Source organism: Myotis yumanensis, unplaced genomic scaffold, assembly GCF_028538775.1.
Source record: "Myotis yumanensis isolate MYYU_CA2020_CCGP unplaced genomic scaffold, mMyoYum1.0.hap1 SCAF_20, whole genome shotgun sequence".
NCBI classification, from domain to species: domain Eukaryota; kingdom Metazoa; phylum Chordata; class Mammalia; order Chiroptera; family Vespertilionidae; genus Myotis; species Myotis yumanensis.
In genome coordinates this window covers 10,461,811-10,487,057 of record NW_027223771.1, presented here as the reverse complement: position 1 = coordinate 10,487,057, position 25,247 = coordinate 10,461,811, and the positions used below count along the sequence as shown (strand labels likewise).

The 25,247-nt window shown below is 65.9% G+C and overlaps 1 protein-coding gene across 1 annotated transcript in view; it reads left to right on the top strand.

Annotated features, from left to right (window-relative positions):
* Positions 1-25,047, top strand: part of RASGRF1 (Ras protein specific guanine nucleotide releasing factor 1) — a 55,403-nt gene extending 30,356 nt beyond the window's left edge. The window contains 19 exon segments of the mRNA XM_070400480.1: positions 1,034-1,113; positions 1,115-1,195; positions 2,151-2,214; positions 2,474-2,610; positions 4,150-4,232; positions 6,712-6,960; positions 8,015-8,391; positions 9,426-9,611; positions 10,494-10,664; positions 10,899-11,005; positions 11,842-11,954; positions 12,173-12,233; positions 13,215-13,318; positions 13,448-13,532; positions 15,342-15,539; positions 18,214-18,293; positions 21,096-21,213; positions 22,010-22,078; positions 23,824-25,047. Coding sequence (XP_070256581.1) covers positions 1,034-1,113; positions 1,115-1,195; positions 2,151-2,214; positions 2,474-2,610; positions 4,150-4,232; positions 6,712-6,960; positions 8,015-8,391; positions 9,426-9,611; positions 10,494-10,664; positions 10,899-11,005; positions 11,842-11,954; positions 12,173-12,233; positions 13,215-13,318; positions 13,448-13,532; positions 15,342-15,539; positions 18,214-18,293; positions 21,096-21,213; positions 22,010-22,078; positions 23,824-23,916 — 2,456 coding nt within the window. The 3' untranslated portion in view covers positions 23,917-25,047.
* Positions 25,048-25,247: the final 200 nt, after the last annotated feature.

Below are 25,247 nucleotides of genomic sequence, written 5' to 3'. Positions count from 1 at the left end.
CCAGGGTGGGGGGAGTGACCGCGGGTCCCCAGGGTGGGGGAGTGACCACAGGGTCCCCAGGGTGGGGGGAGTGACCGCGGGTCCCCAGGGCGGGGGAGTGACCGCGGGTCCCCAGGGTGGGGGGAGTGACCTCGGGTCCCCAGGGTGGGGGGGAGTGACCTCGGGTCCCCAGGGTGGGGGGAGTGACCGCGGGTCCCCAGGGTGGGGGGAGTGACCGCGGGTCCCCAGGGTGGGGGGAGTGACCGCGGGTCCCCAGGGTGGGGGGAGTGACCGCGGGTCCCCAGGGCGGGGGGAGTGACCACAGGGTCCCAGGGTGGGGGAGTGACCACAGGGTCCCAGGGTGGGGGAGTGACCACAGGGTCCCAGGGTGGGGGAGTGACCACAGGGTCCCAGGGTGGGGGAGTGACCACAGGGTCCCAGGGTGGGGGAGTGACCACAGGTCCCCAGGCTCCGTCCCGGCTCCTCGTCTTCCTGTTTCTTGTTCGTCCCCCTGGGCCGGAGCCAGCCCCTCCCCTCCCACCCCCATCAGCCTCCTGCCAGCCTCTCCCGGGGGTCCGAGTCCTGAGGGCTTCCTGCTGCCCAGGCCTGGCCCTGGCCGGGGGGCCACGGGGTGCCACACGGCGCCTCTCTGATCCACCCAGCCCTGTCCCCCCCCCCTGGCCCGGGGGAGGGGCTGGGGGGCCGCTGCCAGGACTGGGGTCGCCCTGATCCTAAGCTCAGTCCCACACTCCACTCCCATGGTGCTCAGAGGCCAGGGCCACCCTGGAGACGGGGTCAGCCAGAGGTCAGGGGTCAGCCAGGGGTCAGTCAGGGGTCACCCTGGAGATGGGGTCAGCCAGGGGTCAGTCAGGGGTCACCCTGGAGAGGGTTCAGCCAGGGGTTAGCCAGGGGTCAGAGGTCAGGGATCAACCTGGAGATGAGGTAAGTCAGTAGTCATCCAGGGGTCAGCCAGGGGTCAGTCAGGGGTCAGCCAGGGGTCAGTCCAGAGATGGGTCACCCAGGGGTCAGCCGGGCCTCTCCCCTCTGCCCGCAGGGTCCCTCATCCAGGTGCCCATGTCCGAGAAGGGCAAGATCCCGCGGGGCCGCCTGGGGTCGCTGTCCCTGAGGAAGGAGGGGCGAGCGGCAGTGCTTCCTGTTCTCCAAGCACCTGATCATCTGCACGCGCGGCTCCGGCGGGAAGCTGCACCTGACCAAGGTGAGGGGGGGGGTGGTGTGGGGGGGGGCGGGGGGGGCTGCCCCTGACCAAGGTGAGCAGGCCGGGGGGGGGGGGCTGCCCCTGACCAAGGTGAGCGGGGGGGGGGGGGGGGGATTGGCCTGACCAAGGTGAGGGGGGGGGTGGGGGGGGCTGCCCCGACCAAGGTGAGCGGGCCGGCGGGGGGGGCGGGGGGCTGCCCCTGACCAAGGTGAGCAGGCCGGGGGGGGGGGGGGCGGCTGCCCCTGACCAAGGTGAGCAGGCCGGGGCGGGGGGGGGGGCTGCCCCTGACCAAGGTGAGCAGGCCGGGGCGGGGGGGGGGGCTGCCCCTGACCAAGGTGAGCAGGCCGGGGGGGGGGGGCGGCTGCCCCTGACCAAGGTGAGCAGGCCGGGGCGGGGGGGGGGCTGCCCCTGACCAAGGTGAGCAGGCCGGGGCGGGGGGGGGGCTGCCCCTGACCAAGGTGAGCGGGCCGGCGGGGGGGGCGGGGGGCTGCCCCTGACCAAGGTGAGCAGGCCGGGGGGGGGGGGGCGGCTGCCCCTGACCAAGGTGAGCAGGCCGGGGGGGGGGGGGCGGCTGCCCCTGACCAAGGTGAGCGGGCCGGGGGGGGGGGGGGGGGTGGGCCTGACCAAGGTGAGCGGGCCGGGCGGGGCTGGGCTCTCGGCATCACTGTCCGGACCTCGCACCCGGCACCTGGCCCCCCCGAGCCCCGGTATGTGGGTCCGCACAGTGGGGCTGAGAACCCCTCCGTCGGAAAACCCCGAATCCTCGATCCCCAGTGGGGGGCGTGCGGGAGGCGGCCGGTCCATGATTCTCTCTCATCACGGATGTTTCTAAGAGAGAGAAACATCAGTGGATAAAGCCAATAGAAACGCATGTTTTCAACGCCACTGGGAGTAGAACACGCCGTGGCTGCCCCCGGTCAGGGCCCCGGCCGACCCCTGGGCCGCTCTCTTGCAGAACGGGGTGGTGTCCCTCATCGAGTGCACCCTGCTGGAGGACCCGGAGAGCACGGAGGAGGAAGGTCGGTGTGGGAGCTGCTCGTGCATTCACACGCGTGTGCACACACACACGCACACGCATATACACACACACTCACTCACCTGAAGGCTGGGCCCGGACATGGTCCTGGGGGGGGGTGGGGGAGGCCCCCCCTGGACCCGGGAAGCGGCCACACGCCTGTGCCCCGGATGCCCCGCCCCCCCCCGCGCGGGCAGAGATTAGGGGCCCGGCCCAGCCAGGCCCACGCTCACTGGGCTGCCTGCGTGTTTTGCACCCTGAAGCCAAAGGGTCCGGCCAGGACATGGACCACCTGGACTTCAAGATCGGGGTGGAGCCCAAGGAGGCCCCGCCCTTCACCGTCATCCTGGTGGCCTCGTCCCGGCAGGAGAAGGCAGCCTGGACCAGCGACATCAGCCAGGTGAGCCCGTGACCCGTTCCCCAGAGCCTGGGCCCTCCAAGCCTCAGCCCTCCACGCCTGAGCCCTCCATACCTGGACCCCTCCACCCCTGAGCCCTCCACCCCTGAGCCCTCCACCCCTGGACCCCTCCACCCCTGAGCCCCTCCACTCCTGGGCCCCTCCACCCCTGGGCCCCTCCACCCCTGAGCCCCTCCACCCCTGAGCCCCTCCACCCCTGGGCCCCTCCACCCCTGAGCCCCTCCACCCCTGAGCCCCTCCACCCCTGGGCCCCTCCACCCCTGAGCCCCTCCACCCCTGGACCCCTCCACCCCTGAGCCTAACCCTGAGCCCTCCACCCCTGAGCCCTCCCCCCTGGGCCCTCCACCCCTGGACCCCTCCACCCCTGAGCCCCTCCACCCCTGGGCCCTCATCCCTGGGCCCCTCCACCCCTGAGCCCTCCACCCCTGGACCCCTCCACCCTGAGCCCTCCACCCCTGGACCCCTCCACCCTGAGCCCTCCACCCCTGGACCCCTCCACCCCTGGGCCCCTCCACCCTGAGCCCTCCACCCCTGGACCCCTCCACCCCTGGACCCCTCCACCCTGAGCCCTCCACCCCTGGACCCCTCCACCCCTGAGCCCTCCACCCCTGGACCCCTCCACCCTGAGCCCTCCACCCCTGAGCCCCTCCACCCCTGGGCCCTCATCCCTGGGCCCCTCCACCCCTGGGCCCCTCCACCCCTGGGCCCCTCCACCCCTGAGCCCTCACCCCTGAACCACTCCACCCCTGGGCCCCTCCACCCCTGAGCCCCCCCACACCTGAGCCCCCCCCACGCCTGGGCGGTTCCGATGGACAAGGCTTGTGTCCTCCAGGCCGGCCGTCCATTCCCTGGGCCGCCCACCAAGCCGGGTCTGGGAACCCCTGCCTCTGGGTCAGCCGCCCTGTGATGCATGTCGGGGCTGTGGCAGGAGCCGGGCTGGGGAGGGTCCAAGAGTGCGGGCTGCAAAACTGGGGTGCAGGGGGTCCCAGCCTTGACCTCCCACTGCACCACCTGTCTGCTGCACCCCAGTGACGCCCACTGCCACCACGTGCATCCTTGAAACCAGAGGATTCTGGGATATGACCCAATGCAGCCCCCTCCCCCCTTCCCCCAGCCAAGGAGGAACCCTCTCCGGGCGGAAACGTGGGCTTGGGGCAGAGGAATGAAAGGGAAAAGGTCACACTTTTCTCTGGGTCCGTGTGGGTACTTCCCATTCAGAGCAGACTTTGCAAACAGCCCAGCCTCAGTTTGTCCCCATTTTGCAGGTAGACAAACTGAGGCTCAGGCTGTCAGGGGAACCCCCACAAGGTCCCTGAGCAGGGGCCTGGCTTCTGACCAACATTCATGGGTGGCTATGCATCGACCCTGCCCCTGCCCGGACGCACGGGGCCCTCGGGGGCCAGGCACCTATATCGCAGGGGGAGGAGACCATGTGCATGGCTCTCGCTGGGCGGAGCCCCCGCTGGGCCGGGTCCCGGGATGGGGACGGAGGCTCTGACTCGGGGCCCCCTGTGCTTCCAGTGTGTGGACAACATCCGGTGCAACGGCCTCATGATGAACGCCTTCGAGGAGAATTCTAAGGTCACGGTGCCACAGATGATCAAGTGAGTGCCCCTGACCCGTCGGCCCGGCCGCGGGGCCACACGTTGCGGCAGGGACGCTGGGCCGGCCGTGCTGGCTCCAATACCCAGTTTTCGTCTTTTGGGTATTTGTTGTCTGTTTTGAGTTTATATCTGTTGGGGTTTTGTGGGTTTTGTTATTATTACTAGAGGCCCGGTGCACAAAAATTTGTGCACTCGGGAAGGTCCCTCAGCCCGGCCTGTGCCCTCTCGCAGTCTGGGACCCCTCAGGGGATGTCCACCTGCTGACTTAGGCCTGCTCCCTGGGGGATCAGGCCTAAGCTGGCAGTCAGACATCCCTCTGGAAGCCCGGCAGCCCTCGGGGGATGTCCACTTACCAGCGGGGAGCAGACCTAAGCTGCAGTCGGACATCCTTAGTGCTGCTGAGGAGGTGAGAGAGGCTCCCACCACCACCGCTGTACTGGCAGCCGTCAGCCTGGCTTGTGGCTGAGCAGAGCTCCCCCATGTGGGAGCACACTGACCACCAGAGGGCAGCTCCTGCATTGAGCATCTGCCCCCTGGTGGTCAGTGTGTGTCATAGTGACCAGTCATTCCCAGTCGTTCTGTTGTTAGGGCCAATTTGCATATTACCCTTTTATTATATAGGATAGAGGCCTGGTGCATGGGTGGGGGCCGGCTGGTTTGCCCTGAAGGATGTCCCAGATCAGGGTGAGGGTCCCGCTGGGGTGCCTGGCCAGCCTGGGTGAGGGGCTGATGGCTGTTTGCAGGCTGGTCAAGCCCCCCAGTGGGGACCCTCACCCCATGGGGGTGTGGCCAGCCTGAGTGAGGGGCTAAGGGCTGTTTTCAGGCTGGCCACACCCCCTTCAGGGTCGGGGTCCCTACTGGGATTCCTGGCCAGCATGGGTGAGGGGCTGATGGCTATTTGCAGGCTGACCAAGCCCCCCAGTGGGGACCCTCACCCCATGAGGTGTGGCCAGCCTGGTTGAGGGGCTGATGACCGTTTTCAGGCTGGCCACGCCCCCCGGCAACCCAAGCTCCCAATCTCTCCTTTTTTTCTTTTTTCTGGGATTTATTTATTTTCTATAATTGAAACTTTGTAGCCTTGAGCATAGCCCAGGGCCTGCCAGGGCAGGTGGGAAGCTTGGCTTCCTCCATCGCCAGGGGCAACCCAAGCCTCCTGCTTGCTCCAGCTCCATGGCCGCTGCCATCTTAGTTGGGTTAATTTGCATACTTGCTCCTGATTGGCTTGTGGGGTGGCTTTGCTTGTAGTGGAGGGATGGTTAATTTGCATGTTTCTCTTTTATTATATAGGATTATTTATTGATTTTAGAGGGGTGGGGGAGAGAGAAACATCAATGTGTTGTCCCACTGATGGATGCGTTCATTGCTTGATTTTTGTATGTGCCCTGACCGGGGACCGAACATGCAACCTTGGAGTGCAGGGACGACACTAACCCACTGAGCCACGCGGTCAGGGCTAGTTCATGTCTATTTGGAAGACGGCTTTGGCTCAGTGGGTTTTTGCATGAGGCTGTTTAAAATATAACAGTGGAGCCCGGCTGGCGTGGCTCAGTGGTTGAGTGTCAACCTATGAACCAGGAGGTCACGGTTCGATTCCTGGTCAGGGCACATGCCCGGGTTGTGGGCTCCACCCCAGTGTGGGGTATGCATGATTCTCTCCCATCATTTTTTTAAGTATACATATCCTATATAATAAAAGCCTAATATGCAAGTTGACCGAAATGCGGAATGACCAGTTGCTATGACATGCACTGACCACCAGGGGGCAGACGCTCAATGCAGGAGCTGCCCCCAGCCCGCAGGCCCCAGGCCAGCCAAGGCAGGTGCCAGCAGGGACACCCCCCCCCCATCACCCTGCCACTTGCCCCACACATTGGCCCTGATCACCGGCCAGGCCTAGGGAACCCTACCTGTGCACAAATTTGTACACCGGGCCTCTAGTGTGTGTGTGTATGTGTGTGTGTATGTGTGTATTTTTTTTTCAGAGAGGAAGGGAGAGGGAGAGGGAGAGAGAGAAATATCAGTGATGAGAAAAATCATGGATCGGCTGCCTTCTGCATGCCCCCCATGGGGATCGAGCCGGCAACCCGGGCTTGTGCCCTTGACTGGGAATCGAACCCAGGACCCTTCAGTCTGCAGGCCGACGCTCTATCCACTGAGCCACACCAGCCAGGCCTCTCTCACCACTGATGTTTCTATCCCTCTCCCTTCGTCTCTGAAATCAATAAAAATGTTTTTAAAAAAATAATAATGATAGTGGCCGGTTTCTAAGATTATCGTTGCCAAAAAAATAAATAAGTCGCAGCCCCTTCTTCCTCTCGGTGTCCTTCTCCCAAAGTTCTCCTTGTTCCATGAGCAGCCCGTCTGTCTGTCCGTCTGTCCGCCCTGGCTGTCAGTGCATCGGAGACAGCGATGCCCGGTGGCGAGCCCCTCCCCCGCCCCGGCCCTGTGTGACCCGGTGCCCCTCCCCCGCCCCCCGCAGGTCGGACGCCTCGCTGTACTGTGACGACGTGGACATCCGCTTCAGCAAGACCATGAACTCCTGCAAGGTGCTGCAGATCCGCTACGCCAGCGTGGGCCGGCTGCTGGAGCGGCTCACCGACCTGCGCTTCCTCAGCATCGACTTCCTCAACACCTTCCTGCACTCCTACCGCGTCTTCACCTCCGCCGCCGTGGTCCTGGACAAGCTGATCGCCATCTACCGCCGGCCCATCAGCGCCATCCCCGCCAGGTGGGCGCCGCCGCCTCCCGCAGAGCCACACTCTCCCCCCCCCCCCCCCCCCCGGGCCCCGGAGCGGCCTGAGCAGAGGAGGCAGGCACCCCCAGAACCAAGCCGAGCGGCGGGGGGTGTGGGGTGTGGGGCTGACCCCTTCCCTCGGGCTCCCGGGTGGGGTCCGCTGCAGGCAGACACCTGCTCTGTCCTCCACCGTCTCACCTCTCAGCCCCTCCGTGAAGCTGGGCCCACCCCTCTCCAAGGGTCAGAGTTCCACACCTTCCCCATTGAAGAAAGAAAGAGCCTGGCCCGGCCGGCCTGGCTCAGGGGCTGAGCGTCTACGTAGGAACCAGGAGGTCAGGGTTCGATTCCCGGTCGGGGCACAGGCCCAGGTTGCGGGCTCCATCCCCAGGTTGGGGGGTGCAGGAGGCGGCCGATCCATGGTTCTCTCTCATCACTGATGTTTCTCTCTCTCTCCCTCCCTTCCTCTTGGAAATCAATACAAATATTTAAAGAAAGAAAAAGGAAGGGATGGAGGGAAGGAGACTGGGAACGTATTCCCGCTCTCTGAGCCCGCATCCTGCTCTGAGGAGAAGTGGGGTCCCTCTGTGGGGTCCCACAGAGGAGTCCGTGGCTGAGGGGGCGCCTGCACCCGGGACCCTGGTCTCACTGAGCCCGAGGGTGCCCGGCCGGCCGAGTCTGGGGGACAGTGTGGACGCTGTGCTCCCCATGCCCCCAGGCACGACATGGGGCTGGAGCTGGGCCCCCGGCTGTCGGGGCAGGCCTCCTGCACGACCCCACCTGCCAGGGCCCCGGGGAGGCCAGGCGGGTCCCGAATGCAGCCAGAGCCATGAGGAGGACCAGGGCCCCCCACCCGCGCCCACTGTCCACCAGCTCAGGCCCCACGGGCGGCTCTGACCTCGGCACCAGCCCCCCAGAGCCCCTGAGAGCAGGAGAGACCCCGTCCAGGATGGGCACGTGCCCGGGGGCCCAGCAGGCATGGGGGACCCCGACCCCCTGCCCGGGCCACGCCGACCCTCCTCCCTCCCCCTGCCACCCCCCCCCACCGCAGGTCGCTGGAGCTCCTGTTCGCCAGCGGCCAGAACAACAAGCTGCTGTACGGGGATCCCCCCAAGTCCCCGCGCGCCACCCGCAAGTTCTCCTCGCCGCCCCCGCTGTCGCTCACCACCAAGACGTCCTCGCCCAGCCGCCGGCGCAAGCTGTCCCTCAACATCCCCATCATCACGGGCGGCAAGGCCCTGGAGCTGGCCGCGCTCGGCTGCGGCTCCAACGGCTACTCCCCCGTCTACTCGGCCGTGGCGCCCCTCGGCAAGGCCGCGCTGGACACCGGCAAGCTCTGCCTGTCCGGCGGCTTCGCCAGCAAGATCGCCGACGAGGCCGAGGCGGCCGCCGAGAAGCCCGAGGAGCCCTCGGCCCCCGGCAAGCAGAGTGAGTGGCGCATGGGACCACGAGATGGGGGGGCAGGCGGAAAGGCAGGGGGGGCCTCCGAGTCCCTGGGGTGTCGTCTCCACAGGGGACACATCCGGGGCCAGGCCACAGTCACCACCAGACTAGTCCCGCCCTCCAGACTGTGTGTGTGCATGTATGTGTGTGCATGCAAGTGCGTGTGCATGTGCTTGTGTGTACACGTGCCCGTGTGCACGCATACCTGTGTGTGCTTTGTGTGCGAGTGCATGTGCATGTGTGTATATATGGTGGTGTGTGTATGGGTGTTCGTGTTTGCACACATGCTTGTATGTTCATGTGTGTGCTTTGTGTGCGCGCATCGTGTTTGTGTTTGCATACGTGCTTGTGCTCGTGTGTGTTGTGTGTGCATATTTGCATATGTGCTTTGTGCGTGTGCACGTGTATTTGTGTTTGCATACATGCTTGTGTGTACAAGTGTGTGTGCGCACACATGTTGGACACCATTTTCTGAAGAGAAGGCCTGGCGTCCCGTGAGCTCTCTAACGCGTCCAGGTTCAACTCCGCTTGCTCTGTAGTTGGGGAAACTGAGGGCCGGAGAGGCCCTTTCTGAGCAGGACCCCCCCGCCTCCACGTGGGAGCTGATCTCTCCGTGTACCCCGCCAGCTTCCCCCACATGCCTGATCACGGGTCTCCCCGGATCGGGGAGCCTGTGAGTTCCTGGCCAGGCCCCGGTGCACGGGCCGGTGGGAAGCCCGGCTCCCCGGGCAGGTGTTCGCGCACACACCCGCGCTGCTCCCAGTGTGGCCCGTGGACCAGCCGGGGGCGCCCCCTGGGAGCCTGTCGGCCACGCAGGCCCCGGCCCGGCCCTCTGCTCGGACTCTGCGGCCAGCGCGCTCCCAGGGGGGCCCGGCAGGTGTGAGGGGCCCCGGGAGGGCAGAGCCGCCGGGAGGTCACAGCGCCCGCTCCCACGTGCAAGGGCGGAGGGGCCCGAGGGAGCCGCTCACGCTTCCCGCACGGAGAACCCCCCACGAATTCTGTTTCATCCGGAACTCCAGGCCCGAATCCAAAAATCGGGGACCGTCTGGGAGACCTCAGGCCGTCGCCGCCCCTCCCAGGCTCCGACGTCTCCGTGAGGGAGGAGTCGGACACGGACCAGACCCAGAGTGACGAGGCCGACCCCGAGACGTCGCCCACCAAGTCCCCGACGACACCCAAGACCGTCAGGAGCAAAAACCCCTCAGGTACCGCTCACCAGGGTTCGATTCCCGGTCAGGGCACATGCCCGGGCGTGCGGGGCCGGGCAGGGACCAGGTGGCTGGGCAGGAGAGAGAGAGAGAGAGAGAGAGAGAGAGAGAGAGCCAGTGGGCCCCACGCCCTGTAACCCGGGGTGACCATGGGGCACCCTGGCCCCAGACAGGATGCGCAACCCGCCCCACAGGGGACGGGAGGGCCAGCACCCAGGGCCACTCCTGGGAGCCCCATCGAGGGGCCCGGTTATTCCCATTTTTCTTCTTTTCCTTTTTTTAATTTTTTTCAGAGGGAGGAAAGGAGGAGGGAGAGAGAGAAACATCCATGATGAGAGAGAATCGCCAATCGGCTGCCTCCTGCACCCCCCACACTGGGGATGGAGCCCGCCACCCGGGCATGTGCCCTGACCGGGAATCGAACCCTGACCTCCTGGTTCACAGGTTGACGCTCAACCACTGAGCCACGCCGGCCGGGCCTAACAGGCATTATTGATAGCATCTGCAGACAGAGCTTTTTGTCCGGTCCCAATGCCTCCTTTCACCTTCACATGCCCCCTTGAGGGCGTGTTCCTACCCCCACTATCCAGAGATTGATTGCCTCCTGAGACCAGAGAGGTTAAGTAGCTACCCGAGGCCACACAGCACGTAGGGGAGGACGCGGCGTGCAGGGCTCTGTATTCCGCCGTGCCCGGCCTGTGCCCGGCTGGATCTCAGCGGCAACTGGGTCTGGGACAGAAGGGAGAGGCGGGGAGATGGCGGGGAGATGGAGAGGGTGGCACGGGGGCGAGGGGGAGGAGGGGGGGCGGGCAGGGCACACACCCCTCCCCAGCTCAGCCCTGTCCCCGCCCTGGGACCCTGGCCTTCCTTCCTCCCCAGAGTTCCCCCTCTTTTCCTACAACAACGGGGTGGTCATGCGGTCCTGTCGCGAGCTGGACAACAGCCGCAGCGGCCTGTCGGCGGCCTCCGCCTTCGCCATCGCCACCTCGGGCGCCAACGAGGGGACCCCGAACAAGGAGAAGTACCGCCGGATGTCCTTGGCCAGCACAGGTGCGGGGTGGGGGCTCGCTCCCGGGGCCCTTCCTGCCGCCACCCCCCTCCTCGTGGGCAGCCTGTGCCCGAGGGAGGCCTGCTCCCCACGGCGCCCGGGCACCCCCTCCCACCCGCGCACGTGGGGTGCCCCGGTGGGCGGGGACGGGCTCTGCCCGCCAGGCCCGGGGTAGGAGGTGAGGCGAGTGGGAGGCGGGTTCCGGGTCCCCGTGACCCCCTGCTCTGCGCCGCCAGGCTTCCCCCCGGACCAGAGGAACGGAGACAAGGAGTTCGTGATCCGCAGGGCGGCCACCAACCGCGTGCTCAACGTGCTGCGGCACTGGGTGTCCAAGCACGCGCAGGTGGGCGGGGCCGGGGCAGGTGGGCGGGGCCAGGTGGGCGGGGGCGGGCACTGGGTGTCCAAGCAGGTGCAAGTGGGCGGGGACAGGATAGGTGGGCGGGGCCTGTCACTGGGTGTCCAAGCACGCGCAGGTGGGCGGGGCCGGGGCAGGTGGGCGGGGCAGAAAGTGGGTGGGCGGGGCCGGGCACTGGGTGTCCAAGCATGCGCGATGGGCGGGGCCTGGATAGGTGGGCGGGGCCTGGCACTGGGTACCCAGCACACAGGTGGGCGGGGCTGGGACCGGTGGGCGGGGCAAGGGATGGGTGGGCGGGGGCGGGCACTGGGTGTCCCAGCATGTGCAGGTGGGCGGGGCTGGGGACCAGTGGGCGGAGCCGGGCACTGGGCGTCCCAGCAAGCGCAGGTGGGCGGGGCCATGGGCGGGACGAGGGACGGGGGGGGGGGGCGGTGGGCACAGATCTGGGGAGAGGGGGCGGTGGGGGCAGCGGGCGGGGAAGCCAGGGCGCCAGCTGCCGTCTCAGATCCCGCGGAGGGGACCAGGGACATTCAAGGGCAGGCGCACCCCAGCCTCTGGGACGTGGGAAGCAGGGCTGCCGGGCTCCTGTCTCGGGTGCAAGGAGGGTCTGCCTCCCAGGGCCCCGCCCAGCCCCGGGCTCCCAGGCACCGGCAGCCACGCGTGAGCCTTTCACGGAAGGTGTGCGGGCGCCGCAGGGGCCCGGTGAGAAGGGAGTGAGGGGGCGCCTCCGCGGGTGGGACTGGAAACCGCCGCCTCCCCGGGCCTGAGCCGGGACCCCTCGGGCAGCTGGGACGGAGCGGCCACAGCCCACGCCTCTCCCGCAGGACTTTGAGACCAACAAGGAGCTCAAGAGCAAGGTGGTTGGCTTCCTGGAGGAGGTGACGCGCAACCCCGAGCTGCTGACCCAGGAGCGGAAGGCGGCCGCCAACATCGTGCGGTGGGGCCTGGGGCTGGACGAGCTGGGACGGGCTGGGGGGCTGGGATTAGCCGGCCACTGAGGGGTGGCCAGCAGCCTGGGGCGGTCACCCCTGGAGCAGCCAGGCAGGAGAGCCTGCAGGGCGTCTGTGCAGGGGCCGGCGGGGCTGCCCCGGAAGAGAGGTGGGTGCCTGGAGGCCAGGTGGGTGCAGACAGCTCATCTCCGCGTCTGGCCCCCAGGACTCTGACGCAGGAGGACCCCGGGGACAACCAGATCACGCTGGAGGAGATCACGCAGCTGGTGAGCCGGGCCTGCCCTGCCCCCGCCCGCTGCCCCCCAGGCCTCCTGAGCAAGCACAGCCACCCTGCCCAGATCCTGCCCCCTCCCCAGGGCAGCTCAGGGGCTCGTGCTGGAACCCACCCTCACCGCTGGGGCGGGAAGGGGGTTGCACAGACACGGCTCCTCGCAGACTGGCCCTGGGAGAAGGGGTCGCCCTGCACCTCCCTGCAGGGGAGCGGCTGCCCTGGGCCCCTGCCCCCCAATGGGGTCCGGCTGGACTGTTCACCCCTCGAGGGCAACAGCCTGAGACTCTGCCCGACCAAGTGCCCCTGAGCTGCCGGGCCCTGGGAGCCCGTGTGCGGCACGTCCCGCTTGGAGGAGGCCCCGGTGGCCTCAGAGCGCCTTCTTGCGTGAGGGCTCCGCCAAGCCCTGCGAAGGGGGAAGGAGGCTGTACCCCAACCCTGCCCCCCGCCCCGCCTCTGCTCCCAGGCTCACCCTCTTTCCTAGGCCCCAGCAAAGGGAGCAGAGGGAGCCCTGGCCGGTGTGGCTCAGTGGATAGAGCATCGGCCTGCGGACTGAAGGGTCCCGGGTTCGATTCCGGTCAAGGGCACATGCCTTGGTTGCCGGCACATCCCCAGTGGGGGGCTGTGCAGGAGGCAGCTGATCGATGTTTCTCTCTCATCCATGTTTCTAACTCTCTATCCCTCTCCCTTCCTCTCTGTAGAAAATCAATAAAACATAAAAAAAAGAATAACTATTAAAAGAATATAGGTTATAAAAAAGAGGGGGGGGGAGCCGAGGGGGCAGCCTGCGCCTCCTGCCCAGCACACCATCTCCCAGCCGGGCCTCCCAGCCACACCCCTCCATCCACCTGCCCTCCCCCGCCCCGGGATCCGTGGCGATCCCCTAGGGAAGTGTCTGGAAGCCAGGAGGTGGCCTGGGGGGGGGGGGGGGCGGCTCAGCGGGGCTACCGGGGCTAAGAGCGGACCTGGCCCCCCTCAGGCCGCGGGCGTGAAGGCCGAGCCCTTTGAGAACCACTCGGCCCTGGAGATCGCGGAGCAGCTGACGCTGCTGGACCACCTGGTCTTCAAGAAGATCCCTTACGAGTGAGTGAGTGGGCGGGTGCTGGCCTCCCCCCCTTTCTCCTCCCCCCCCCCCCAGATGACAGCCTCGAAAGCAGAGGGATCGGAGGGCCGCCTGACCGCTCCGTCCTGGGGGCCCTCCGTCTCCTGCAGGGAGTTCTTCGGACAAGGCTGGATGAAACTGGAGAAGAACGAGAGGACGCCCTACATCATGAAAACCACGAAGCATTTCAACGACGTGAGTGTGGGCGGTGGCGGCCCTTTCTCTCTGGTTTGGCCCCCGCAGGAGCCGCGAGGGGCTGGGCGGAGAACGGACACACACACACACACCCCACACCCCACACCCCACACCCCCCGCCCCATCCCTGCTCCTCTGAGCAACTTCCTGGTGAGACCACTCACATGAGGGAAGGAGATTGGGAGGGACAGGGTGAGGGAGAGAGACAGAAACATCCATGATGAGAGAGAATCACCGATCGGCCGCCTCCTGCACGCCCCACACTGGGGATGGAGCCTGCAACCCAGGCCTGTGCCCTTGACCGGGAATCGAACCCTGACCTCCTGGTTCGTAGGTCGACGCTGAGCCACTGAGCCCCGCCGGCTCTTCCGTTTCTTTCTGACACAGTATACGCTCCTCCGTGGCGGGTTAACCGTGGCCTGAGACTGGTTCATCTCCTGGCTCAGCCATTTCTGCTGTTTCCGGTCCCTCCGGCCTCAGGTCCTCTCTCTGCCTGACAGACTGGCGAGCACCTCCTTCAGGGCCAGCACCCGGGAGGGCGAGGCAGGCAGGTGCCCCGGGGCGGATCCCAAGGAGCCGCCACCCTTCCCGTGGCTGTTGCTGCCCCACCAGCGGCCTCCAGTCCAGGCCCCTAAGACAGTGCATCTCATTCTTGGATTTAGTGAGAGGCCTCCCCTATGTCCCCATTTAGGATAACGTGCGTCAGGCGTTGCGTTTGGAAAATGGCGTCTTGCCCTGGCCAGTGTGGCTCAGTGGATAGAGCGTCGGCCCTCGAATGGAGGGGTCCCGGGTTCGATTCCGGTCGGGGCCGCATGCCCGGGATGAGGGCTCCATCCCCAGTGGGGGGCGTGTAGGAGGCAGCCGATCAGTGGCTCTCTCTCATCATGGATGTTTCTGTCTCCCCCTCTCCCTTCCTCTCTGAAATCAATCCTATATAATAAAAACCTAATGTGCAAATCGACTGAACGGCAGAACCACCGGTGGAAGGACTGGTTGCTATGATGCACACTGACCACCAGGGGGCAGGCGCTCAACACAGGACCTGCCCCCAGCCTGCAGGCCCCAGGCCAGCCAAAGTGGGTGCCAGCAGGGCCCCCCCCTCCCCGATCGCCCCCCCAGTCACCCCACAGATGGCCCTGATCACCGGCCAGGCCTAGGGACCCTACCCATGCACGAATTTCGTGCATTGGGCTTCTAGTAAAAAAATATTTTTAAAAAAAGAAAAGAGTCCTAACCGGTGTGGCTCAGTGGATAGAGTGTCGGCCTGTGAACTCAAGGGTCCCAGGTTCGATTCCGGTCAAGGGCATGTACCTTGGTTGCGGGCACATCCCCAGTGGGGAGTGTGCAGGAGGCAGCTTGATCTAGGTTTCTCTCTCATCCATGTTTCTAACTCTCTATCCCTCTCCCTGCCTCTCTGTAAAAAAATCAATAAAATAGATTTTTTTAAAAATAAAAGAAAAATGGCATTTCTATATTTCCCTTTGGGAATCTGACCTTTTTCTTCATTATTCATACCTGTGTTAGCCTTCAGTGCCTGTTTTTTACTTGTTTGTTTTTCATATCCCGTCCTGCCTGCATCCCAGGTGATTCACAGATTCCCGCCGGTGGTTTGAAGATAATCGGTTTCCCCTGTATCCTCTCCTCGGTCTGCCTCTTACTGAGAAAAGCTTTTCATGCCGGTCTGTGGAGTCCTCAGCTGCTCTTTCGGGATTTTCAGATCGTCCGCAGATCCCGGTGACCTGTCCCCTTGACGACACTCCTTCCTCTCACCCTTTTTTTTTTTTCTTGTCGTATCGCATGGGCTTCAAGATCAGTAACCTGATCGCGTCCGAAATCATCCGGAACGAGGACATCGGCGCCCGGGCGAGCGCCATCGAGAAGTGGGTGGCCGTGGCCGACATCTGCCGCTGCCTGCACAACTACAACGCCGTCCTGGAGATCACCTCCTCCATGAACCGCAGCGCCATCTTCCGGCTGAAGAAGACCTGGCTCAAAGTCTCCAAGCAGGTGTGGGCGGGCGGCTGGGGCTGGGCCAGGGCAGGGAGTCCAGGGCGCTGGACACTGGGCAGCCGTAGGTGGACGAAGGACAGAGTGAGGGCCAGCACTCCTGGGTACCACAGAGGCCCTCTCCTCCTGCATCGCCTGGGACCAGGTAGCAGGCCCCCCGGCGTGGTACGGGGGCCCGGGCGTCCGTAACTCCCACTTGAAGAATGAATACCCCAGCCCTAGCCGGCTTGGCTCAGTGGATAGAGCGTCAGCCTGCGGACTGAAGGGTCCCAGGTTCCATTCCAGCCAGGGACACATACCCGGGTTGCAGGCTCGATCCCCAGTGGGGGGTGTGCAGGAGGCAGCCGGTCCGTGATTCTCTCTCATCACTGATGTTTCTCTCTCTCTCCCTTCCTCTCTGAAATTAAAAAAAAAAAATGAATGAATGAATACCCCAAAGTGGGGACTATAAGGGTGTGACTGTTGGTCCCAACAGTCTTCTCCTTGAGCTGGGACAAGCGTGGGGGCTTCGTGGGGACCCCAGCCCACACCTGGGACATCCTGCCGGTGGCTGAGATGGTGCCCGGGGATCCCGAGGCCCCTCCGCAGGACCCTGACCTCCCCAGGCCCCTGCCCACCAGAGCACCAGTCGGTCCCTGCTACCCACCGGCCAGCTGGCCATCTTCAGTGGGGGCTTGATCTTGATTTCTTCAAAACACAGTGTTGAAGACCCAGAGGCGGGTCCCGCCTGGGGCCTGAGTGTCCTGCCTGGGTCCGAGGGGCAGTTCTGAAAGCTGGGGGTGTCCTTGGCACCTGGGGGGGTGCCCCAGCCACAGCCACAGCCACGGCGGGCATGTGTGCAGGGGCAGGACGGGCACCACAGAGGCCAGGGCCGGCCTCCAGGGCCCCGGTGCCTTTTTGTCTTGTTCTATTTGTTAATCCTCCCCCGGGGATATTCTTCCATTGGTTTATAGAGAGAGGAAGGGAGGGGAGAGACAGACAGAAACATCGATGGGTTGCCTCCTGCATGTGCCCCCACCAGGGACAGCGATCAAGCCTGCAATCGGGGTACGTGCCCTTGACCGGGAATTGAACCCGAGACCCTTCGGTCAGCGGGGCAACACGCTAACCACCGAGCCACACCGCCAGGGCGCCTGGTGACTTTCCTTAATTCCTGAATGTGGGCGGGGTCCCGATAGAGGAACGTGAAGGTGTGAGAAGCCCGTCACTTCCTCTGCGGGCCAGCTGCCCGGGATGACCCCCGGGTCCTCCTCCAACCTCCGGGTCTCGGGGTCCCTCCGCGCCCCACTTCCCTGTGTGTGCGCACAAGGGTCCTCAGGAGTTCGGGGGTCCCGGCTCCCAGGCCCAGGAAGGGCACGAGCCGCTGAGTCCACCTGCCCACGGAGGGCAGAGCACCTGGTCCTGGAGCCGCCTTCGAGGCACAGGGCGGGGAGTGGGGGGCGCGCGGAGTGGGGGGCGCGCGGAGTGGGGCTGCGGGGAGTGGGGGCGCGTGGAGTGGGGGTGCGGGGAGTGGGGTGCGCGGAGTGGGGGGCGCGCGGAGTGGGGGCGCGCGGAGTGGGGGCGCGCGGAGTGGGGCTGCGGGGAGTGGGGGCGCGTGGAGTGGGGGTGCGGGGAGTGGGGTGCGCGGAGTGGGGGTGCGGGGAGTGGGGTGCGCGGAGTGGGGGTGCGGGGAGTGGGGGGGCGCGGAGTGGGGGGTGCGCAGAGTGGGGGCGCGCGGAGTGGGGGGCGCGCGGAGTGGGGTGCAGGGAGTGGGGGCGCGCGGAGTGGGGCTGCAGGGAGTGGGGGCACGTGGAGTGGGGCTGCGGGGAGTGGGGGCGCGCAGAGTGGGGGTGCAGGGAGTGGGGGCGCGCGGAGTGGGGGTGCAGGGAGTGGGGGTGCGGGGAGTGGGGTGCAGGAAGTGGGGGCACGCGGAGTGGGGGCGGGCGGAGTGGGGCTGCGGGGAGTGGGGGCGGGTGGAGTGGGGCTGCGGGGAGTGGGGGCGCGGAGTGGGGCTGCGGGGAGTGGGGTCACGCGGAGTGGGGTGCGCGGAGTGGGGGTGCGGGGAGTAGGGTGCGGGGAGTGGGTTGCAGCGAGTGGGGGTGCAGCGAGTGGGGGTGCAGGGAGTGGGGGCGCGTGGAGTGGGGCTGCGGGGAATGGGGGGAGCGCGGAGGGGGGCTGCGGGGAGTGGGGGCGCGTGGAGTGGGGCTGCGGGGAGTGGGGGTGCGCGGAGTGGGGCTGCGGGGAATGGGGGCGCGCGGAGTGGGGCTGCGGGGAGTGGGGGCACGCAGAGTGGGGTGCGCGGAGTGGGGGTGCGGGGAGTGGGGTGCAGGAAGTGGGGGCACGCGGAGTGGGGGCGGACGGAGTGGGGCGAGCGGGGGAGTGGGGCTGCGGGGAGTAGGGGCTGGCGGAGTGGGGGGCGCGCGGAGTGGGGCGCGCGGAGTGGGGGCGCGGAGTGGAGTGCAGGGAGTGGGGCGCACAGGGTGGGGTGCAGGGAGTGGGGCGCACAGGGTGGGGTGCAGGGAGTGGGGGCGCGCGGAGTGGGGGCGCGGAGTGGAGTGCAGGGAGTGGGGCGCACAGGGTGGGGTGCAGGGAGTGGGGCGCACAGGGTGGGGTGCAGGGAGTGGGGGGCGCGCGGAGTGGGGGCGCGGAGTGGGGCGCGGGCCGCGGGCTAGCGAGCGCCTCTACCTCCCCGCAGACCAAGGCGCTGATCGACAAGCTGCAGAAGCTGGTGTCCTCGGACGGCAGGTTTAAGAACCTGCGGGAGGCGCTGAAGAAGTGAGTGTGTCCCCCACGTCACCTCCTCGCGCGGGGCTGCGCCCGCGGCATTCACCCCCACACCCCATCTGGCTGGAGCAGGCGTCTGTCTGTCTGTCCGTGTGTCTGCGTGTCCGTCTGTCCACCCCCAGGGCGGGTCCGCCTTGTCCTCCATCCTCTGCCCGAGAAGCTCCCGGGCCCCGCGGCGTCAGAGTCCTTGGTTCTAAAATGCACGGTTTTGGGATTTTTTTTCTTGAACATTTTAGTATTTGTGACAGTGGGATGCGTCTTAAAGGCGCCGTCTCCCTCGAATAGCAGCGTGCTTTCACTTCCTGTACTTGGGAGTCGGGCCTCAAAACACAAGTACCGCCTGGCCCGTGTGGCCCAGTGGTTAGAGCGTCGGCCGCGGGGTGGACTCCTGGTCAAGGGCAGGTACCTCGGTTGCAGATTTTTAGAAATTACTTTTATTTATTTATTTGGTTCATCCTCACCTGAGGATATTTTTCCATTGATTTTTGTTGTTGTTTAGAGAGAGTCGAAGGGAGGGGGAGAGACGGAGAGAGAGAAACATCGGTGTGAGAGAGACACATCCATTGGCTGCCTCCCCCTGCACCCGGGCCGGGATCGAGCCTGAAACCGAGGTACGTGCCCTTGACCGGCATTGAACCCGAGACCCTCCGGTCCGCAGGCCGGTGCGCTATCCACTGAGCCACACCAGCCAGGGCTCGGTTTGGGGTTTGATCGCCAGTCCTGGCGGGGATGTGCCTCTCTCACATCGATGTTTCTCTCTCTATCTTCCTCTCCACTCTCTCTGAAATCAATGAAAAAAACAGCCTGGGGTGAGGATTAAACAGTAAGTCCCTTCACAGACAGTGAGTGCATCTTAGAATCAAAGAAACGCCCTTCGGCCCATCACTGCCCCTCGGTCTGCAGAACCCCCGCCCCCCCCCCACACACACACCCCCCACCCCCACCCCCACCCCCGCTCCTGCAGCTCGTCCCCGAGCCCCTGAGGCGGCTCTCAGCCCCGGCGGGTCCCCGAGAGCAGGTGGGGGTCCGCCTGTGCCCTGCAGGGCGGCCAGCAGCCTCCTGGCCCCGCCCCCGAGATGCCAGCGACCCACCCCCAGTGACCCCGCCCTGAGTGACCCCGCCCCCAGCGACCCCGCCCTGAGTGACCCCGCCCCCAGCGACCCCCACCCCACTGACCCCGCCCTGAGTGACCCCGCCCCCAGCGACCCCGCCCTGAGTGACCCCGCCCCCAGCGACCCCACCCCAGTGACCCCGCCCCCAGTGACCCCCGCCCCCAACGACGACCCCAGGAGAGCCCCGACATTGCCAAACGCCCCCTGGAGGCCAATCTGCCCTGACAGCCCCCCCCCACACACACACCAGGACCCCGGAGCCGGCCTCCGCCCAGGGCAGCAGGGGGGCCCCAGCTCACAGGAGGGGGGCTGCCATGCCCTCGGGCGGCTCTGCCCGTCCCCAATCTCCCCGCCCGACTGGCTACCCCGGGCCCTGGAGAGACACCGGGAGACCCTGGTTACCATGGAGACCCTGGGTTACCATGGAGACCCGGACGCCTCCGGTCTCTCCAGGGGCCCCCGGTTGCCTGCCAATGGGGAGCCCCGCTCCGGGCTCAGCACCCCCGGATTCAGCGCCCCTCGGGCGTCAGCACGGGGCCCGCCTGTCCGTCTGTCCCTCCCGTGTCCTCCCGCGTCTGGTCTGTCCGCCGGCTCCGTGTCCATGGCCTGACCATCGCCCTCTGTTTGTGTCCTCAGACCGCGTTGCCCCTCCGTGCTGCCCGCCGTGTGTCCCCCGCCCGGGCTCCCGGAGCCCCGTGGACGGTGCTTGTGGGGAGCTCCCCTCCGTGCATTCACCACCCGTGCGTCCGCGCGTCCGTCCGCCCGCCCGCCCACCCCGGCGCCTCCATCCGCCTCCTTCACATGGCTTCTCGGCCGCCGCTGCCTCCGCCTCCAGGCCCGCGGGCCCCATTCTGTCTGCGTCCCCCCCTCCCCGTCCCTCCCCAGGGCCCCTGGGCCCCTGTAAGTGCCTCTCCCGACGCCCGGCCCTGCCACGAGGGGCGCCCCCAGACCTGTGCGCAGAGGGGTTCTCGCTTCAGGGACACGCGGCCCGCCCTGCAGAGGGGGGCGAGGTTGGGGCCACCTGAGGCCCTGGCTTCCCAGACAGCGAGCTGCGTGGGCACCGGGTGGGTCTCCCCAGGCCGGGCACAGCGGGCAGAGGGCAGGAGGGGGCAGGAGGGGCAGTTGTGGGCGCAGACAGGGAGCTGGGGGGGGCCCTTTCACTAAAATACTCAGTGTTGTCCCAGCACCTGGGCGCGGGAGCGGGTCTTCCTGCCTTTGCCCGCCAAGACTGCACCCCAAGTCTCCCTCCCTCCCCCCCAGCCTCTCTTCTATTTTTTTAAATATATTTTTATTGATTTCAGAGAGGAAAGGAGAGAGAGAATCATGGACCGGCTGCCTCCTGCACGCCCCGCACTGGGGATCGGCCTGCAACCCGGGCCTGTGCCCTTGACCGGGAATCGAACCCTGACCTCCTGGTTCCTAGGCCCCGATGCTCAACCACGGAGCCCTGCCGGCCGGACAGTTCTACTACTATTCTAGAAACAATATTTTTATTTTCACCTGGTCCACGCCCACGGCATTGGAAGGGTCAAGAGCTGGGGCTTGAAACGCTCTCCCGTCCCTGGTCCCCAAACTCCGCACGACTCGGTGGGAGCCCGCCGAGCCCCGTAACCGTCTCGAACCCGTAACCGAGGGGCCCGTGTGTGAGTGAAAACCTCTGTCCCTGCCGTTTGCCTCCAAGTTGCGACCCGCCCTGCGTCCCTTACCTGGGCATGTACCTCACCGACCTGGCCTTCATCGAGGAGGGGACCCCCAACTACACGGAGGACGGCCTGGTCAACTTCTCCAAGATGCGGATGGTGCGTTCCCAGGGGCCCCCACCCGGCCCCGGCCCCTCCCGTGAGAACCGGGGACCGGGCAGCGAGCGCTGGCCTGTGGCCGCCCGGGCAGCCTTCCCGCTTCCTCCTGTGCTGCCCGCCCCACAGACCTGCACACTGAGGCTGGGGGGGCGGGACCGGCCCCGGGGACCCCTCCGTCCAGGGCAGAGCGGGGACCAGAGCCCTGTCTGTCTGACCCCGGCCACGCCTTCCTCCAGGCCCCGTCCCCTGTGCACGGCCCTCGGGGGGTCACGGCCGGGCGAGCAGCCTGGGCTCTCGGGGAGAGGGGAACCCCAGAGCGGGGGCCGGGGGGCGCCTGGCTGCTCGCCGTCCCTCCCCCTCTGCCCTCCCCCGCTGGAGCCCCCGCCTGTATCGGGCTCCCCGCTTAATAGAGGGGCCTCTTGGGAGCCTGCACACAGTAGGCCCTCAGGACGGGAGGGAGGCGGAGGCCTTTAACCGTGGCCAGGACGCTGCCTGCAGCCTGGGCTGTGGCTGCTGGTCTGCCCTGCGGAGTAGGGGTGCCCGTCTGCCCTGCGGAGTGGGGGTGTCCGTCTGCCCTGTGGAGTGGGGGTGCCCGTCTGCCCTGTGGAGTGGGGTGCCCGTCTGCCCTGGGGAGTGGGGGTGCCCGTCTGCCCTGCGGAGTGGGGGTGCCCATCTGGCCTGTGGGATGGGGGTGCCTGTCTGCCCTGTGGAGTGGGAGTGCCCGTCTGCCCTGCAGAGTCAGGGTGGCACTGAGAGGGGAGCCTGTCTCCCTCCAGCACCCCCTCCCTCCCCGCAGATATCCCACATTATCCGAGAGATTCGCCAGTTCCAGCAAACCGCCTACAAGATAGAGCACCAGGCGAAGGTAAGGGGCGACGCCACATCTGTTTTGGTTTTGTTTTTTGTGGGTTTTTTAATTTTTTTTTTTTAATTGATTTCAGGGAGGAAGGGAGAGGGAGAGAGAGAGAGAGAGAGAAACATCCATGATGAGAGAGAATCATGGATTGGCCGCCTCCTGCACCCCCCACACTGGGGATGGAGCCTGCAACCCGGGCCTGTGCCCTGACCGGGAATCGAACCCTGACCTCCTGGTTCACAGGTCAACGTTCAACCACCGAGCCACACCGGCTGGGCTTAAAAATTCCTGCAGCCCCCGGCTGAACATCGCTGGCCTAACCATTGGGCAACATCTCCCTCGCTCTGCATTCATTCATTCTCTCAGGCCAGCATTTACTGAGCACCTACTGTGTGCCGGGCTCGGCGTTGGGCCTGGGCCCCTTGCCTTACACTCTCCCGCGAGCCCCGTCGGCGATGCCAGGGACCCTCCCTGCTCTCTCAGACCCTCTCACCCCCTAAAGCAGAACCTGAGCGGGAGTGACCCTGAGGCACGTGACCTTGAAGGAGATTTGACCTTGAGCCAGCTCACTGTGGAGGAGGGGTTGGGAGGGTGCAGACCTCTGTGCTCCGAGCAGGGCCGTCCCGGAAGCGACCGGCGGGGCATAAAAGACGAGTCTGCCTCCCCGGGGCCAGGAGGCGCCCCACCCCGTCTTTCCCAGGGGTTACGGGTTCACCAGACCCCATCTGAGCTGTCTGCCTGCCGGGGCCGGCGGGAGCCACCGGCAGACCTGTAACCGCTCGTCGGTGGCTGGTGACCAGCCCACGTGACCTCGGGCTCCAGCCCTCCCTCAGCAGCCGGCCGGCCGCACCCAGGAGACCCGATGTATTTGATTTTTATTGTTAATCCTCACTGGAGGGCATTGTTCCCATTGATCCTTAGAGGGAGCAAGAGGGAGGGCCGGGGAAGAGAGAGAGAATCGGTGAGAGACACATGGATTGGTTGCCACACACACACACACACACACATACACACACACACTGACCCAGGCCAGGGGTCACACCTGCAACCCAGGGACACGCCTTGACCAAGAACGGACCCTTCTGTGTGCAGGCTGGTGCGCTAACCATTGTGCCACCGGCCCAGCCAAGAGGTGGTTTTCCTAAGGGAGCCATCAGAAGAGTCCCAGCCGGCCGGTGCAGTCCAGTGGTTAGAGCGCCGGGCCGCCGACTGAAGGGTCGCGGGTTTGATTCTGGTCAAGGGTGTGTGCCCTGGTTGCAGGCTCCATTCCCGGTGCCGGTCAGGGCCCGGGCAGGAGGCAGCCGATCAAGGCGTCCCTCTCACATCGATGTTTCTCTCTCTCTGTCTCGCCCCCTCCCTCACACTCGCTCTAAAAATCAATCCATGGAAAACATAGACTCGGGTGAGGACGAACAACGGCAAATCTATAAAAATAAAAGGGTAATATGCTCATTAGACCAGATGTCCTTCCAGACATCACTCCGGACGTCCTTCCGGACAAAGCGAGGACCGGAGGGAAGCCAGCCCGGTCCCGGGTGCCAGAGGGAAGCCGATGCCGGCAGCTGGGGGAAGGAAGGCCTGCTCTTGCACGAATTTCGTGCACCGGGCCTCTAGTAATATTAATAATAAGACAAGACCCCGCTTCACCCCCTTTGGCTGCCGGTGCCTGGCTCCCGGGAGACCCCGGTGCCCACAGTCACGGGTTACGGAGGCCCCTCCCACCACCCCCTCGCCCTCTCCCGTCCCTCCCCCAGGTCACCCAGTACCTGCTGGACCGGTCCTTCGTGATGGACGAGGAGAGCCTCTATGAGGCCTCCCTCCGCATCGAACCCAAGCTCCCCACCTGAGGCCGCCCCGCCCGCCCGCCCGCGCCCCCCGAGGCCGCCGGGCCCCCTGTACATACTCGTCCGTCTCTCCGGATCCTCCTCCTCCGTGTGCTTCTCCAAGAACACAGACCCGGCCCGTCTTCGTCCCGAACTGTGACTGCTCCAGCCCCCCCGACGCCGCCCACCCAGCCCTCGTCCACCTGCGGGGCCTGGTCCCTGCTCCCCGCCCCTCCCGCCCGGCCCCACGGGCAGCAGGGCCGTGCGCCCACGAACCCTCGGACACGTCCGGCTTCTGTCCTCCCCCAGCCGGGCCCAGGCGGCCACCAGCACCTCCCAGCATGTCCCATGTAGTCGCTACAACGGGGTGGGGTGGGGTGGGGGAGGTGGGACGGGGGGGGGCCATACCCCGAAGCCCAGCCATCGACAGATCTCCCCGCAGGCCTGGGGACTCCTCGCCCCCCATCTCCCGGGCACCTGGACGCAAGGGGGCCCCCCACCCGGGGAGACCCAGGCTCCGCGACACCAACACCCGTCCTCCTTCGCTCTGGGAATCACACCAGACGGACGGACAGACAGACGGACAGACAGCGGGCACCAGGCCCCGAAACTCGCCGAGGAAAACGCAGTCACATCGCCAAGTCGACGCCAGCCGACCGATCGCTGTCCCAGGTCCCTGCGAGCCGGGAACACGCACACACACGCCACTTCTCCTCCATCAGACGCCTCATGCCCCCCCTGCCCCCCAGCCTCCCTGAGATGCTCCCAGTCCGTGTCTGCCTCCTGACAGTGGCTCCCGCCGTAGCGTTTAGAGCCCCGTCCGGAGTGTGTCCTCCCGCCCAAGGCCCCTCGAGGCACACAGGCCCCGTGCTCACCCTGTGACCACCACCCCCCTTTTCTACGCGGGACAGCGGGAGGGTTGGGGGGGGGGCGGGCAGGCGCTGTGGCGGCCCCAGGCCACGTCTGCCGTGAGCAATACCCACTGGTCTGAGGATTCTAGTTCCAGTCCTACACACTCTTTCCACGTCCGGCTCCTTTGGAGAAAAAAAACAAAACAAAACAAAACAAAACAAAAAAACACAGAAAAGGAACTTTCCGTTTTTTGTAAAGATGTACGTTTCCTGATTACCTCTTGCTAAATAAATCTATTCTATCTCAGGGTGAACAGTGAGTTTGGGGGTGTCCTTCCTTCCCGGGGGGGCCTGGGGGGGCACTTGGTCCCTATGGCGGGGCGGGGGGGGGGGGGGGCGGGTAGGCGTCGGGACCAGAACACAACCCAACAAAATGAAGCCAAGCGGTTGCCTTAGTGTGTTATTGTTGTCAATATTGTGGGTGTGACGTTCTGGGCATCCTGA